This window comes from Rhinoderma darwinii, chromosome 6, assembly GCF_050947455.1.
Source record: "Rhinoderma darwinii isolate aRhiDar2 chromosome 6, aRhiDar2.hap1, whole genome shotgun sequence".
NCBI classification, from domain to species: domain Eukaryota; kingdom Metazoa; phylum Chordata; class Amphibia; order Anura; family Rhinodermatidae; genus Rhinoderma; species Rhinoderma darwinii.
In genome coordinates this window covers 123,362,729-123,380,552 of record NC_134692.1, presented here as the reverse complement: position 1 = coordinate 123,380,552, position 17,824 = coordinate 123,362,729, and the positions used below count along the sequence as shown (strand labels likewise).

General features: G+C 44.4%; 1 protein-coding gene across 3 annotated transcripts in view; it reads left to right on the top strand.

Moving 5' to 3' along the window:
• Positions 1–17,824, top strand: part of EIF2AK1 (eukaryotic translation initiation factor 2 alpha kinase 1) — a 39,316-nt gene that overhangs the window by 16,008 nt on the left and 5,484 nt on the right. For all 3 annotated transcript variants that reach the window (XM_075830254.1, XM_075830255.1, XM_075830253.1), the window contains exons 2-11: positions 2,637–2,792; positions 5,436–5,572; positions 5,734–5,771; positions 5,867–5,966; positions 12,865–12,945; positions 13,927–14,026; positions 14,571–14,628; positions 15,288–15,630; positions 16,237–16,345; positions 17,666–17,772. In XM_075830254.1, the coding sequence (XP_075686369.1) occupies positions 2,637–2,792; positions 5,436–5,572; positions 5,734–5,771; positions 5,867–5,966; positions 12,865–12,945; positions 13,927–14,026; positions 14,571–14,628; positions 15,288–15,630; positions 16,237–16,345; positions 17,666–17,772 (1,229 nt within the window). The remainder of the gene's footprint in view (positions 1–2,636; positions 2,793–5,435; positions 5,573–5,733; positions 5,772–5,866; positions 5,967–12,864; positions 12,946–13,926; positions 14,027–14,570; positions 14,629–15,287; positions 15,631–16,236; positions 16,346–17,665; positions 17,773–17,824) is intronic.

The following is a 17,824-nucleotide window of genomic DNA, read 5'->3' as shown; positions in this document are numbered from 1 at the left end:
GGTGAAATTTACAAATGTAATTTTTTTTTTTGTTGCAGAAATTCATTTTTTTTTCTATAACACAGAAGGTTTTACAAGAGAAACGCAACTCAATATTTATTGCCCAGATTCTGCAGTTTTTAGAAATATCCCACATGTGGCACTAGTATGCTAATGAACTGAAGCACAGGCCTCAGAGCACCTAGTGGATTTTGGGGACTTCTTTTTATGAGAATATATTTTAGGCACCATGTCAAGTTTGAAGAGGTCTTGTGATGCCAAAACAGTGGAAACCCCCCACAAGTGACCCCATTTTGTAAGCTACACCCCTTGAAGAAATTATCCAGGGGTATAGTGAGCATTTTGACCCCACAGGTTCTTTGCAGAAATTAATGGAAGTAGGCAGTGAAAATTAAAATCTATTTTTTTTTTAAATTCCCACATGGACTAAAGGAGAACAAGCACCACAAATTTTTAAAGCAATTATTCCCATGTAAAACAATACCCCACATGTGTTCATAAACGGCTGTATTAGATCTGTCAGTCATTCACTGACAGCAAGCCGATTAGAATTCGCCTCTGGGCGGGGCCTAATCGGCTTCCGTAATGGCAGAGCAGGAGGTCATTGTTGGGCCTCCTGTTGCCATAGCAGCAGTCGGCAGCCCTGCTATAGCATGGCAGGGCTGCCGATCTGCTACCAACCCCAAAGATGCAGTGATCGCTTTCTAGCTCCGATTACTACCGTTATAGGGGGATGTCAGCTGTAACATACAGCTGACATCCACCGCTGATGAAGCCAGTTCAGCTCCTGAGCCGGCGCCAACTTGCTGGCGGCTACGTAAGCCTTTTAGGCCCCGCCTCCTGTTGGCGCCTGAAAGTCTTCTGTACTAGGCATACCGGGAGGCCAGTGTTAGGCCTCCGATTGCCTCAGCAGGCACTGGCACCCGTCAATTTAATTGCTGGGGTGCCGATGAGCTGCAAACACCGTAAATGCAGCTATTGCTTTTTACCGCTGCATTTAAGGAGTTAATGGCGGGGATCGGAGCCGACACCCGGGGATGGTGGCACCGACTCAGCTTCTGAGCCGCTGTCCACCACTTGTCGTATGGATACGGAAAAATGCGAGAAGCACTGGCTTTCCATGACGTATCCATACGACAAATGTCGGGAAGGGGTTAAAAAGTCCAACAGTCTGGTTCAGTAGGCTACACAATCATGGGGAAGACTGCGGACTTGACAGTTGCCCAGAAGACCGTCATTGACACCATCCACAAGAAGGGTAAGCCACAAAAGGACATTGCTAGAGAAGCTGGCTTTTCACAGAGTGCTGTATCCAAGCATATTAATGGAAAGTTGGGAGAAAGGAAAGTGTGGTTTAAAAGGTGCACAAGCAACAGGGATAACCGCAGCCTTGAGAGGATTGTCAAGTAAAGGCCATTCAAGAATCGGGGGGGGGGGGGGGGAAATTCACAAGGAGTGGACTGTGGCTGGAGTCAGTGCTTCATGAGCCACCACACACAGACGTATCCAGGGCATGCCCTACAACTGTCACATTCCTTGTGTCAAGCCACTCATGACCAAGGGACAACGCCAGAAGCGTCTTACCTGGGCTAAGAAGAAAAAGGACTGGTCTGTTGCTCAGTCGTCCAAAGTAAATTTTGCATTTCATTTGGAAATCCAGGTCCCAGAGTCTGGAGGAGGAATGGAGAGGCATCAATCCAAGCTGCTTGCGGTCCAGTGTGAAGTTTCCACAGTCGGTGATGGTTTGGGGGGCCGTGTCATCTGCTGGTGTTGGTCTACTGTGTTATATCAAGTTTAGAGTCAACGCAGCGTCTACCAGGAAATCTTCGAGCACTTCATGCTTCCCTCTGCTGACCAGCTTTATGGAGATGCTGATTTCATTTTCCAGCAGGACTTGGCACCTGCCCACACTGCCAAAAGTACCAATACCTTGTTTAATAACCACAGTATCGCTGCGCTTGATTGGCCAGCTCATCTGACCTAAACCCCATAGAGAATCTATAGGGTATTGTCAAGAGGAAGATGAGACACCAGACCCAACAATGCAGACGAGCTGAAGGCCGCTATCAAAGCAACCTTGGCTTCCATAACACCTCAGCGGTGCCACAGGCTGATCGCCTCCATGCCACGCGGCATTGATAACACCTCAGCAGTGCCACAGGCTGATCGCCTCCATGCCACGCCGCATTGATAACCCCTCATCAGTACCACAGGCTGATCGCCTCCATGCCACGCCACATTGAGAACACCTCAGCAGTGCCACAGGCTGATCGCCCCCATGCCACGCAGCATTGATGCAGTAATTCATGCAAAAGGAGCCTCGGCCAAGTATTGAGGGCATATACTGGATAGACTTTCAGTAGGACAACATTTCGGTATTAAAAATTATTTTTGAAATTGGGCTTCTATAATACTCTAATTTTCTGAGACTAAATTTGGGATTTTCATTGTTCGCCATAATCAACATTAAAAGAAAAAAAATGCTGGAAATAGATCACTCTGTGTGTAATGAATCTATATAATATGAGTTTCACTTTTTGAATTGAATTACGGAAATTAACATTCTGATGATATTCTAATTCATTGAGAGGGACCTGGATTCAATATGCGTGTTTTTTGTTTTTTTTATCCTGCAGAATCTGATTCACCGTCCGACCTTCAAATGGTCAAAGGCAGATGGCGGCTCCCAAATGTGACCACAGTCCCCAACCAGCTGCTGCTTGTGTCTCTGGTGGAACATCTGTGTTATGTCCATGAACAGAACCCTCACCGCTCCAAACACCTGTTCAGATGTAAGTATGATTGGAGTTTTGACCTTATTTACCCCATAGATAAAGGCTGGACAAATCTCCGTAGCCAAGTATGTTTTGAAGTAGAAAAAAATGTGACTGCTCTAGAAGTTTGGTTCATCTCATTAAAGGGGTTTGCCAGCCAATAAAAATTGATGGCCTATCCTCACGATAGGCCATCAATAGCTGATGGGTCTGGGTCCGACTCAAGGGATCTCAGCTGATTTGAAGGGGGTGCAGCTCTCGTACGAGCGCCGCTTCCCCTTCATTCCGCTCAGTTGCTTTCACTGTGAATCGCCGTGGCGGCGGTTCACCGTATTGTAGTCTTCTCCTATTTACTTAAATGGGAGAAGGTTGTAATACTGTGGACCGCCGCTACTGCTGTGTTGGTGATTCAGTGTGATCGGAATGAAGGGGAAGCTGTGCTCATACGAGAGCTGCACCCCTTCAAAACAGCTGATCGGCGGAGTTCCCAGGAGTTGGACCCGACCCATCAGCTATTGATGGCCTATCCTGAGGATAGGCCATCCATTTTTATTGGCTGGAAAACTCCTTTAAGGCTGGGTCACACGATGCGGTCAATTTGAGTTCCCTTTGCAGCGACAGGGTGCTGTGGTTTTGCGAAAACTGCATTTTGACTGCGATGTGTGAACCCAGCCTTAGACAGCAGTGATATGAGTTGAACTGGTCGGCCGCGTGACCTGCAGGACCAAAGTACAAGAATGTGACTGGGAAAGAAATAATTGGGCTACATCTGTGATCAGTGTTCAAAGTCCAGTCTTCTTATAGTGCTAGCTGCTGCTGAACACCCTCACATAAAATAACATACGTAGTGAGTAACTGCCCTCCACCCCCTGCGATCTTTACAGCTATTTCATATAGTTACATCATAAACCTGTGCGGGCCCTGGCACAGCATCAAGAACCAAGACTCAAGAAATCCGTCAGACTTTCAGAAAGAGAGTGATCCTTTTTCCTTGAGATAACAATGCTGGAATATTTTGTTTTAGAACTCTTCTTTGTGGTGTTCCTTTGCTATTATTCCTGGAAATGTGGAAATGAAATGAAATGAAAAACTATTATTTATAATTCCCCTTGTCAATGGGGGCTTGTCCCTATAGTCTGACACCAATCCGTACTGACCGTGATTTTGTGTAGGGGCACGCCCCATTGGCAAGGACAAAGGTAACACCCAGTTATCAATATATTCATACTTTTGCAAGAGGAATAACAGAGGAATGGCAAAATGCAGAGTTTTAAGACCAGATGCCCTAGGATTGTTATTTTTTGAGGAATGCTAATTTTAACTGAGACCTACCTGTCAGGAGAGTTGTATTACTCTTTCACCCCTTAAGGCCAAATGACTTACATGTACGTCATCCCTGATCGACCGTCACAACAGCTGTGCCCATGCGGTCAGGAGCAAGAGTGTTGATGTGATTGACCAACATAAATTTATTATATTCCCCCACACTCCTCTTAACCTGTACAATAATGTTATGCCCTTTATTAATATTAACGGTGACTGCAGTAAAAACTAAAAAGGATAAATAGCAATGCCAGAATTACTTTTTCTTTTTAATATATGCATTTCCCCCCCTACTAAATAATTAATAATAAATTAAATTCTACCATATATTTACCCGAAAATTATGGCTAAAACAAAAACGACTTATCCTGCAAAATCAAGGCCACAAACCGCTATGTAGCCTTAAAAATAAAAAGTTATGGCTGATGGAATGCGAGGAGGCAAAAATGCCTTAAAGATCTGTCTGTCACCAGTTTATAAATACCATATCTCCTACATAATCTGATCGGCGCTGTAATGTAGATAAGTGGTTTTTATTTTGAAAAACGATCATTTTTGGAGCAAGTTCTGAGCAATTTTAGATTTATGCTAATTTGTTTCTTAATGCTCAAATGGGCGTTTTTTAACTTTTGACCAAGTGGGCGTTGTACAGAGGAGTGTATGACGCTGACCAATCAGCGTCATACACTTCTCTCCTTTCATGTCCATTTGTACTCAGCACAGAGTGATCTCGCGAGATCACTCTGTGCTGAGTACAAATGGACATGAAAGGAGAGAAGTGTATGACGCTGATTGGTCAGCGTCATACACTCCTCTGTACAACGCCCACTTGGTCAAAAGTTAAAAAACGCCCATTTGAGCATTAAGAAACAAATTAGCATAAATCTAAAATTGCTCAGAACTTGCTCCAAAAATGATCGTTTTTCAAAATAAAAACCACTTATCTACATTACAGCGCCGATCAGATTATGTAGGAGATCGAGCACTTATAATCTGGAGACAGAGCCTCTTTAAGTACTGAGACAATTTTGCAGGGATCATGTATCCAACCAGTTTTGAGAGTGGACCAGTTCCTTCTTCAGGGTTAAAATGTCATAATGGCCTTAAGATCCTCATTCTTTTAGTTGTGCAGCGCGCATACGACTCCCATATAAAATGAATAGTATTAAAAGTCAGGTCGTGTAGCTTAGCCCCATTTACTTGAACTGGGATAAGCTGCAATACCAGACGCAGCGCATAGACAAGAGTGGCGCTGTTTTTTGTTTTTTTTTCTAATGCGAGACAACAGTGTTCTACTATTGTCGATCCCTGTGGTCACTGATAACTCTCTCCTCCCAGTGCTCTGTCAGACCTTTACTAGAATGGGCCTCCTGACTCCGTTTGCCTTCAGCGATGAGTTCAGCACAGTAAGACTGCAGCACAGTACCGCCATCACGGAACTGCTGAGGGCCGCTAAACGACACATGTACAAGGAGGTATGTCAATATCTCGTCTGTGTAAATAGATACAAGGAACGTTGCTTCATAGTGGTCTGTGAGAAACAATGCATGCTGGGAATTGAGCTGAACTTAGTGACTGTACAGCCATAAATCTTCTTATTGGTTGTTTAGCTCTTGTCTTATTGTCATTTACACAGGAAATAACCAATGGTGACTTTAACGTCCATTTGAACAGGTTCGTGCTAGTAATAAGGATTTTTAATTCTCATTATATTAGTGTCGAGCTAGCGCAATGTGTGTCTTTTAATAATTCAAATCTCTTCTACTCAGAGCAAAGGACGTGCTCGCTGAGGCCCAGACATCTCGATACCTAAAGGAATTTGAAGAAATTGCTCAGCTCGGAAAAGGCGGATATGGGAAAGTCTACAAGGTATCATTCAGGGTCTTCCAACACAACTACATAAAGCATAAAAATAAACCAATAAATGCCACCCAGGGACTCCCAGTCAGTTAAAAGCCTCAAATGGGGCCCAGAAGACACAGCAAGACTTGAAGATCTGTCAGAGGTACCTGTTGCATTCATTTTGTTGGATGCTGCTGACTGGCTGAGCGGGGAGCGCTGGCGGTTACTTTTTTTTTTTAAACTCGTTTTATTGAAAGAATTGTACAATACAAACGTCCATAGTACATGACAGGAAATAAACACATTTATGTATTCATACACATTTAACACAGATGCATAGTGGCTATGATGGTTTTTAACATGTCATAACCCAATAGATCACATAGTTAGCCCTCGGAAACAACACAATAACATCCCAACGGGCACAATACTTTCCCAGGCCAGTTTGATTTATTCCATACAAAATATAGAGATCTGATAAGTAACCAGACATGCAACACTCGTCCTCCTCAATGTTGCAGCAACTGGTCCCTCAGGTCTGTAAATCTATGCGGAGTATACAGGGTACATGATGAATCACACCAAATCTGCCATATTTTATAAAATTTACCGACACACCCTCTTTTCTTATATAATACTCGCTCATATGGTATAATGGAATTGATCAGCGATTTCCATTTCGTCACCCTAGGAGGTCTCTGATCCATCCACCGAAGTGCGATGGTCTTCCTTGCCATAAACAACACTTCGTGCAATAAAATACGCATGTGAAATGGCCACTGATCTTCAGGCAGCACCCCAAATAGACAAATCTTAGGTGAAAAGGGGATCGGCTGCTTCACCACTTCCTCAACCACTTTCAACACCTCCCCCCAAAAGGCAGCTACCACTGGACAATCCCAAATCATATGCCAGAAATCAGATCTGGGAAAACGGCACCTGTGACATTCAGTGCTAGGATATCTGCCCATTCTATGCAGTCTCACCGGCGTGAGGTAACTCTGATGAACTATAGCTAATTGGATCATTTTGTTATTTGCCGCCGGTGACACAGACACAGGAGATGAAAGTACATCCTCCCATTCCTCCTCTGTCAGATCTGATATCAGGCTCTCCCATTTATCTTTTACCGGTAATTTGACATTGGCCAGTTTAGCATGTATAAGGGCCGTGTAGACCGCAGAGATCAGCCCCCGGGGGCCCTGCGATTTAAAAACTCCAATCAAAGGGAATCGTGAGAATTCGTGATCTGACCTAGGGTATTGACTTGCGAGAGCATGTCGCAGCTGCAGATATCTATAAAAACTTTCCCTAGGAATTTGGAAGTCCTCTTGCATTTGCGCAAAGGATTTAAGGACATTATCCTTATACACATCCCCAATTCTACGTACCTCAAATCCATCCCAAAAAGATGGGGCCTGCCCCTCCATTAGATGTGAAAGAAGGGGGTTATCCCATAATGGCATGTCCACTTGTACATCCGCATATGCATAAATTTGTTTGGCCGCCGTCCATGCCTGCACGGCCACCTTGTGGATTGGGAGCATTCTTTTATAAGTTCCCGGGGAGCTTTCTAGCACTGGCCAAAGGTGCACTAGATGCAAATATGTAGCGAGGTGCTGTTCCCTCATTGGTAACGGGTCCGACCCAGTCCATAGCTGTAAATATCTCAACTGCCCAGCTAGATAGTACATAAACAAATCCGGTAGTGCCATTCCCCCCTCCTGTTTAGGTCTCTGCAGAGTAGCCAAGCTAAGTTTGGATCTATTGGATCCCCATATAAAAGCCGGGAATAATGCATGTAGGGTTTTAAAAAAGGCCTTATATACCGGTATGGCTGCGTGCTGCAGAACATACAGACATTTTGGGAGAATAACCATTTTAATTAAATTTACACGACCCGTCACTGCCAGTGGAAGTGCCCCCCACACCTTGAATTTGAGCTTGATATAGTCTAACAGAGGCAGTATGTTGGTGATTTCGATCATACCTATGATCTCTGTTTATGATAATACCCAGATATTTAAAGGACGACACTACCTGCAGGCCATGCTCAGCTTCCGCCCACCCCACTTCCTTCAAAGGCATGAAAAATGATTTATTCCAATTAACGTGTAGGCCAGAAAATCTACCGAATTGGTTCAGGATTGCAATAGCTAACCCCAAGTTGTCTTTCGGGTATGACATATACAATATCACATCATCGGCGTACAAACTAATCCTCTCCTCTCGTCCTCCCACCACTATTCCCCTATATTCTGAGTGCGTTCTTACACGTATCGCTAAAGTCTCAATAGCTATTGCAAACAAAAGCGGGGAGAGAGGGCACCCCTGCCTGGTACCTCTACGGAGGTGAAAATAAGGGGACATTATACCATTAATCAAAATTTGTGCCCTCGGATCCTTATACAAGATTTTTACCCATTTAATGAATATCGGGCCAAAACCAAACCTCTGTAATACTTCAAACAGATATGCCCATTCAACAGAATCGAAGGCCTTGGCCGCATCAAGAGATGCCATTGCCCAGTCCTCCTTTAGTGCCTCTCCTATTTGAGTCAAAATTTGAACCTTGCGTATATTATCAGATGTGGATCTCCCCGGCATAAAGCCTGCCTGATCCGAATGAATGAGTTGTAATATCACCTTGTTCAATCTATTTGCCAGTACCTTTGCAAGTATCTTGTAGTCTAGATTCAGTAATGAAATAGGGCGGTAAGAACTACATTCACTAGGGTCTTTGTCAGGTTTTAGTAACACTACAATTGTGGCATCATAGAAACTGTCCGGTAGTTTCCCCTCCCTCCGGGCATAAGAATACATAGAGCATACTGGGGGAATGAGCTGGTCAGAGTAACGAAGATATACCTCCAATGGAATCCCGTCTGGTCCCGATGCCTTACCCTTTGACATATCCCTTAATGCCTGCGTAACCTCATCTTCCGTGATATCGAGCTCTAACATATCCCTGCCTGCCTCCTCTAACTGCGGGAATTCCAAGTCCTCCAAGTATGATACACACTCGGACCAATCATACGAAGACTGTGAGGAATATAAGTCCCTATAGAATTGAGTGAATCGAGCCGCTATACTAGGAGTATCAGTCAGCTCACGGCCTTGACTGTCTTTAACCTTTAATATTGCTGAGCTCTGAGAACTGTGGTGTATTAAATGAGCCAGCAATTTACTTGATTGGTTTCCCAATTCAAAATAGGTCTGCCGAGCAAAAAACAATTTCCTATCAGCTTTTTCTTGTAATAATAATAAGTATTTACGGCCCATCGTCAGCCATGCATGTTTATTCGCTTCAGATGGGTTTCCTATATACTCGCCCTCCAGTGTTTTACATTGCTGTGCCAACTGACCCTCTTCCTTTGCCGCTTCCCTTTTTATGTAGGAGATTGTAGATCTCAAGCAGCCTCTAAGGTAGGCCTTCAGGGTATCCCATAAAATATTAAGATTATCGCACGAGTTATTAGTATCCTGAAAAACCTCCAGTTGATCTGGTATGCGATCCTGCGGCCCTATCAGGGTAAGCCAGAATGGATGAATTTTCCAGCTACCAGTCCTCACAGGCCCTGGGTGAATGAAACGTGCAACCATCGGAGAGTGATCTGACACTCCCCTTACTTCATAAGACACATCCGTTACCATCGGGACCATTAGAGCGTTCCCAAAGATATAATCTATACGAGACAGGGAATTCCTACCGATAGAATGACATGAGTACACCTTTACATTCGGATGTTTGCACCTAAATATATCTAACCAACCCATTTCTTGAAATAGCAAATTCAACTCTGTTGGAGACACCGATGTATCCCCACCATCCATCACTCCTCTAAATCTATCACATTTGGGATCCATGACCATGTTAAGGTCCCCCATGCCCAGTACCGTAGCTTGTGGGTAAGCGGCAGCAAATGCGGCAGCCTCATGTAAAATTCGTATATTTGCCGGAGGAGGAACATATAGGCCCAACAATACAAATGGTATAGTGTCGATGTAAGCATGTATAAACACATATCTACCTTCCTTATCCACTTTAACTTTAACCGCTTCCCACCTCAGGGATTTGTGGATTAATACCGATACCCCCCGGGAGTAGGACGTATGGAAAGAGTGTGAAGACCATTGGATCCAAGGTCTACGCAATAATCTCGCTTTGTCTGGGATTAAATGCGTCTCTTGCAGACATATTATAGAGGGATTAAATTTACGGATACATGCAAAAATGGCTGCCCTTTTCCTCGGAGTACCCAGCCCCCGTACATTCCAAGACACAATCGATATAGACGCCATTAATGAGGCCGGAAGCTATGTCTGCCTCGGAGGGAAGATGGCTCCCTACTCCTGCATATTATCCATATACTTTCCCTAGTGACCTTTCCCCACCTTCTGTGTACTGTATGACTTTTTAGACATTTGCATTCATAAATGAGTATAATTTCGCCTAAATACGGCATTAAAAACATAAACGACAAAACTAACATATAAACAGTAAATTGTATCGACAATGCGAGATGACACATAGGCCATTGCCGAATCATGCCCTCCTCGTGGCACCAAAGAGTAACGGGGAAGGCCCCGTGCTATTAGGCAGCATTAACGTATCCTTCCCTATCTACACCTTCAAACACCATAATGCATCTTAAGCCCTTTCCATAACTTCGTACAGGAGGATAATAAGTCCAGCAGCAGTGTAAACAATATATCAGCAATATTTAAATGTAATATGCGTCCTGCGCATATACCCGGATCACTCCTGCAGTCCTTCAACTGGGACCCCTTCTTACTTCGGCCGGATCACTCCTTCCCACTATAGGCCAAGCTCCATGAACCGAATGGTAACAGATTGAAAGTCCCGACAGTCCATTCAAATGAAATGGGGCGAAGAAGAATGCCCCTTTTCCAGGGCCTCCGGAACCATTCACCCGCCGGATAAGACTTCAAATTGGGTGTACCATAACATTGGAATCCCTCCTTAAACACAGGAGATCAACCAGCAAAAAGAAACCTTTTAGCCTGCATCAGGCGCATGAGAAACTCCAGCATCATCTTAAATTCCAGCACTTTCCATCTTCACCCTCCAAAGGGGTCACACGCGGCGGGGCGATCTCCTCCCTTTCACCCAATCGTCGGCTTCCAGCGGAGAGTTAAAAAAGATAGAACGGTCGTTATCCACTACCCGCAGCCTTGCAGGATACGCCATAGAATATGGGATATTGAGATCCCTCAGCCGCCTTTTCACCGCCATAAACGTAGCTCTGCGCTTTTGCAGATCAGCCGAGAAATACGGGAATATGGATATAGCAACGCCATTATATTTAATACCTTGCAGTCGGCGGGCTTGACGCAGGATCATGTCCCTGTCGTTACAATTAAGCAACCTGGCCAACATCGGCCTCGGAGGGGCCCCCGGTGGAGGCGGTCTTGCCGGCACTCTGTGCGCCCTTTCTACTGCAAAGGCCTGCGAGTAAGGTGCATCTGGCATTATCTCTTTCAACCACTTAGATATGAATTCGCCCGGATCTTGGCCCTCCGATTTCTCAGGCATTCCTATTATCCGGATATTATTCCGACGCAGCCTATTTTCCAGATCATCATTTTTTTGTTTTAATAACTCCGTCATGGATTCCAGATCTGTAATCGCACTCGGTATGGCCGCCATCCTGTCTTCCACCCCAGACACTCTGTCCTCCACATGTGTCACTCTTTCTCTCAGGGTCTGCATATCCTGCCTTATGAGGCCTATATAAATTTTCACCTCCTCCATCTTACCGGTCAACGAGGTCTTGCATGCTGATATGGCTGCCAGGAGTTTGTTCATCACCTCTGTCGGAGTAGGTTCCGGTTCTGTCTCTTCCACCACCGCTGAGGAAGATGTCGACCCACCAGGCGTCTCATTGCCCTTTGAGCGCTGCTGCAGGGAAGCACGCCGCCATCTTTGATTTCTTCCCGGACATAACTCTGTAGCTTTTCCGCGGCCGTTTGACCTCTCGTGGGGCCCATAACTCCACTCTTACCACCCGACTGCTGCCTGGATCTCCGGGACGTAATGATGAAGGTAAGGAACGATCAGGATAGTCACAGGATCAATATAGCACGGAACCACAGCGGAGCTCTCAAGTCATGCGACTGCTCCCGTTGCGCGCCAAGCCACGCCCCCCGCTGGCGGTTACTTTAGCATATAGAATGTGCTTTATATGGTTTTCCTGGTTCGCACTGTAGGGGGGCAGTTAGTGGCTCCACGGACGAGTTGACTTCATTAGAACTTGTCTGTCCTTGTGAGTGTCTACACAGACCCGCAGCTTCTCTGACAGCTCCCGGCTTCTCTGTACATGTTGTTGCTGCTGAGGCACAATTTTCACACAATGGGGCGGATTTACTAATGCTATCTAAGATTTAGACATCGTAAACTTAGACCAGGCAGTCAGGAGATGCACCAAATTGATCGGTGGTGCAGGCTGTTTGATAAATTTGGTGCCTCTTGCTAGACATTTTAGACACTTTTTTTCCTCTTTATACCTCCTCTTAGGTTTTTCCAGTTTTTTGCAAACATTTTTTTACACACATTTTTTTACACATTTTAAGATACACCCCCTTTCCTTAACACTTTTTTAAAAAGTGTCCAGTAAAGTGCAAACAGCTGTTCTTTTTGGCACAAAATAATACGGTAATTTGTCTAAATTGATTTGTGCCCAAAAAAAGAAAAGATGCACCTTAGGACAGAATTCTAGCACAACAACAATAGTAAACCTGCTTCACCGTATATTACATAGCGTCAGCACTTGATATCGTTGAGAAGGAGCGTTGTATGTGACAGATCTACCAGTGCAGTGTCGGGGTATTTCCTATGTTATTTTTATTCAAATGCAGTCTTGTCATTCTGCAGAAATGTTGTTCTGTTTCTTATATTTTCTAGGTCAGAAACAAATTAGATGGTCAGTTCTACGCCATTAAGAAAATCCTCATTAAGAAAGTGTCCAGGAGAGACTGTAAGAAGGTATATTATATAAAATGTCCTTTCTATAGTGCATGTGGTCTTCCTGAGATGGCTGTGTGCACTACAACTGTAAATATATCCACAGGATAGGTCATCAGTATATGATGGGTGGGGGTCCGACACCCGGAACCCCCACCGATCAGCTGTTTCGGCTGCCTCCGGGCACCGGATGTTATACAGTGGTCGGTGCCTGAAGCGGATGGCTCCGACTAATGTATAGCGGCTGAGCTGGGTTACTGCATCTCTGCTCCTATTCACTTTATCATATACAGATCATATACTGATAATCCTGTGCATAGGTCATCAGTATAAAAAAAAAACAGCCCCCAACCTGGACACCCCCTTTAACTACTGTCCTAAATGATGTAGTTTCTGGTGTTTTGAAACACTCAGCACTGGTATTAGGATAACCGTAAAGGTATTATGAAAAGGGATCTTCAGATCATGATGGGTTGTCATATGGAGGCTAAATATCTATTTATTTTTATCGGAGGTTCCTTTTAATCATTTGGATGCTGGTTTGATCTCTGCATTTAAATCTAGCGATATGTTCCTAGTATAGACAGAGAAAAGTTGTTTCATCCTTGCAGGATAAATCTTCTTTTCCCCATGATTAGCTGCGTCCTGTCATTACCCTTTACAATGGGGATGAGCTGCAATACCAGATACAGCCCTTGGATAGAAGTGGCGCTATTTCTGGGGGGGGGGGGAGCAATCCTAGTGGTAACCATGATCAAAGAGCATTTGTAACGGTTTCTTATTTTCTGATCTACTTCAAAGTGAGGTAATTGCTACATGTAAACCCACCTCGGAATTTTTGACAGAATGAATAGAAGACTGATGTGGCGCTCGTGCCCTGGGTAGGCGCATATATAAATAGGCATGTCCACGCAAAAGGAAGCATTCGTGGGAACTGTGTAAAATGCTATTAACTTATGACGATCTTCTGCAAATACAGCTTTAACCCTCTGTCATTAACAGGTACTTCGTGAAGTTAAGGTGTTGGCCGGATTACATCATCCTAATATCGTTGGGTACAATACAGCGTGGATGGAACACGTGCAGCCTCCAAATTCAAAATGTATGTGACTGTTTTTCACGCACATAATCACGGTCAGGCAGTCTCATAAAGATGAATTCTAGCCAGTCTTCACAGTACAGATTAAAACAGCTGCCTTCAAAAATGGAAAATCTGAAATTATCCTCCTCTGCTAGGTGATCCTCCTGGATTATTCGGTAGTTTAGTGGAAGAAAAAAGGGCTTGTGTTTTTTCAGAAACAGCGCCACTTCTGTCCACGGGCTGTCTGGTATTGCTGTTGATCCCCATACCAGACACAGCCCATGGACAGAAGTGGCGCTGTTTGTTTTTGGTTTTTCTCACGTTTTTGACTCCCTTGGATTTTGCTATCATTTCTGACATGCTTAAAATGTGACAGACTTGTACTACAAAGAGGTAGGCACCGTATAGTGCCGCTAAATAGCACAGTATTAGAGGTAATGCCGCTAGGGGCGAATATCTCCTCCGTTCAGCATCCACTTACCATATGACTAAAAATGACAAAATTATGCAATACTTTCTGCATATTCTAAAACTTTTTTTTTTTTTTTTGTGCTGTGGATTTTAGGTAAGCCGATTCCCACATTACCAGCTATTAAAGACTCCAGCAACCCCAAGTCTGAGGAGTAAGTAATTCCAACTTCGTAGTCACTTTAGATATTAGGGGATTCCATGAATAGCAGCCCAGTATAATAATTAGGGAAACACTTAGGGCTCATGTGCACGGAGCCTTCAAGGGGACCTTTTTGTTTGTTTGCTTTTATCTAAATAGGTTTAAAATTGTGCTGATTCATTATCGTATAAATTTGCTTTAGGTGTTGAAGCAACATTTTTTAATATACTTTTTTTTAATTCTACTTCCTGCAGCTGCCACTAGGGGGAACTAATTGAAGCTTATTTTAGCTCCCATTGGAGTCTATAAAAAAATGTCCTTTGTAAGCTCTTCAGCTCCCCCTAGCGGTGGCTACTGGCAGCCAGAATTGTACAATTTAACTCTGAGAAAGCTCTGTACTACAAAAATGGAGCTCTGACCCCCTGTGAAGATAATTATTACAGTAATAAGCACAGACGGTTTGACCTGTTAAGTTATTAAAAAGGGTTGGTACACTTCAAGCCCCTGCAGCACACCAACGAGAGTGGGGTAGATAAGATTCTAACTATAACAAGGTATTTGAGAATTGCACAAAGTGACTTATAAACTTCCTGCAGTAGCTGATTTTCTTCATCATTGTTTGCCTGGTGGATGGATTGTGTCATATTGAACCAATTATTTGCATTATTACAGGAACAATAAGGAAATGCAAAGTGTAGAAAGCAGTGAGGCATCTATTGTGTTTGCTGACTCAACAGATGAAAACCAGTCGGTGAACCGAGCCTCACAGAGTATTAACATGGCTTCTGTGGATAAGGACAAGTATTCTGCTGAAAGCAAGATAAAAAACTACAGTATGTCTGATATTAACCCATGTGGAAATAAAGACACCAATGCCAATGTCCGATCCTACTCCAATGTCTGTCCAAGAGACAGATGCCCGTTCAACTCTGAAGATGACCTTGATGAGGGGAGTGATTCATCGTGTGATGAAGAGTGCCCTCAGAAAGAACTCTGCTTGCACCAACACTTTGAGGTACAACATAAGTTTGTGTTTGTACATTATAAAATATTCCTAGAAGAGTACAATGCCATTACCGGTCAGTTACTTAATCTTTATTCTAGAAATACAGGAGCCATTTCCAAAGCCGATGCAAAGTAGTGGTGTGGCGCACGGCAATCAGATTTTACCTTTCATTTTGAAAGCTAAGTGTTCAACAGAATTAAACATCATAGGCTGGAATTAGTTTGGAGTGTGGTTACCACAACCTCACAGCTGCTAGGAGTTTGTTAGGTAGAGTTATGGGTTAAGTCAGGACTACACAGCCAGTCTGCAGTACGAGGGGGGAGGTCCAGACTACACAGCGTTTAGAGTGGGGAGGTGCGCAAGCCAACACAATCACCTGTAAATTACCATAGCGGCCAAGACGCAAACAAAAGTTATGTTTGAACTACTGATATAGGGAATGATCTAGACTAGACAACGTGACTGCTGAATGGCAGTAAGACAATGGTACTAATCTAGATCAACCTTCTCCTTCCTGCTTGTGCTCCGAAACATACTTAAACGGACACTCATCAAAAATGTTTTTACATATTAACCAGCAATATCTGACTATTAAATGTAATTGTGTTTGCCCAGATTCAGTATCATTTGATGCTGCACATACAGATGAAGCTCTGTGAAAGGTCATTATGGGACTGGATTGAAGAGAGAAACGAGCGCTACAGGAAAGGGAGAGATTCTGCAAGTGAGACATTTTATGTAAATTCAGCATGATTAGTTCATCCTCTTGCTCGTGAACACATACTCGGAAATACTTACGGTAGTTGGCATTGTTAGATTATTACAACGCATTAGCCCCTATCCACATGACCTTTTTTATTTTTTTTGACGGCCAGGGAAAAACGTCCGTCAAAAAATGGGACATGCCCTATTCTCGGCCGGCCGCCCGGCTCCCATAGAAGTCTATGGGGCCGGTTAATACACGGCCAACACTCTAATGTGTTCCGAATGACAGCCTGTGTCTTCTGTCGCTTGCCCGCGCTCTCCTCCCCACAGTGCTAAGTTCATGTGAGGAGGAGGGTATTTTTTTGCTCCCTGTAGGAGCGGAATCCCCAATCCTCGGTCACAGCTTCGGCAATGCTGTGGCTGGGGATTCCGTTCCAGGAGAAGTGCCTGACTTCACTGTCCATATATGGACACAGTGACGTCAGGGACTTCTGAAGCGGAATCCCTGGCACTGTGGCCAGTGTTTTCGCTGCAGGAGACGTCCCTGTCTACACAGTGACGTCAGGGACTTCTGGAACGGTGGCGCTATCTACAGAAAGGTAGGGGGGTGCCATCTATGGGGGGTGTTGTGTAGAACTACATACGGGGGCTGTGGGGCATTAGACAGGGGGCGGGCTGTGTGGCATTACCTACAGGGGGGCGGGCTGTGTGGCATTGCCTACGGGGGGCGGGCCGTGTGGCATTGCCTACGGGGGGGGGGGGCGGGCTGTGTGGCATTGCCTACGGGGGGGGCGGGCTGTGTGGCATTGCCTACGGGGGGGGGGCGGGCTGTGTGGCATTGCCTACGGGGGGCTGGCTGTGTGGCATTACCTACGGTGGGGGGGGGGGCTGTGGCAGTATCTACAGAGGGCAGTGTGTGGCAAAAAATTTACTAACGAAATTCATCCGTTTTTAAAACTAACCGGGAAAATAACGGATGCAAAACGGGTCAAAATCGGAAACACGTCTCGGAACGGATGCAAAACGGCCGTTTTTATCAGCTGACACTCGGACCCTGTCGTGCGAAAAGAGCCTTAGACCAGGGTAATGTCTGCAGTCTCCAGAATTTATACTAGTGAGTTAATGGATTTAGTTTGTTTGGCCCCCAATGTTTGTATCTGAAATATTTTAGATGTAGACTAATGTGCGGGATTATAAACCGTGTACAGTTCTGCGCAATATGTTGACTCAATCTAAACAGGAAAAAGTTTTACAAGAACGTGTTTTTTGGTAACTTTTATTAACTATGCTTGTTAGTGTATCTTTGTTTAATATTTTCATTTTACTAATCTGTCCCTAGAATGCTTTGACTTTGTGGATGTCCGTAGTGCTCTGAGCATTTTCAGCCAACTCTTGGAAGGTGTAACATACGTCCATTCAATGGGCGTCCTCCATCGTGATTTGAAGGTATAGTATATTAGCCATATGGGACATGTTTAATTTTACGCAATGATTTATT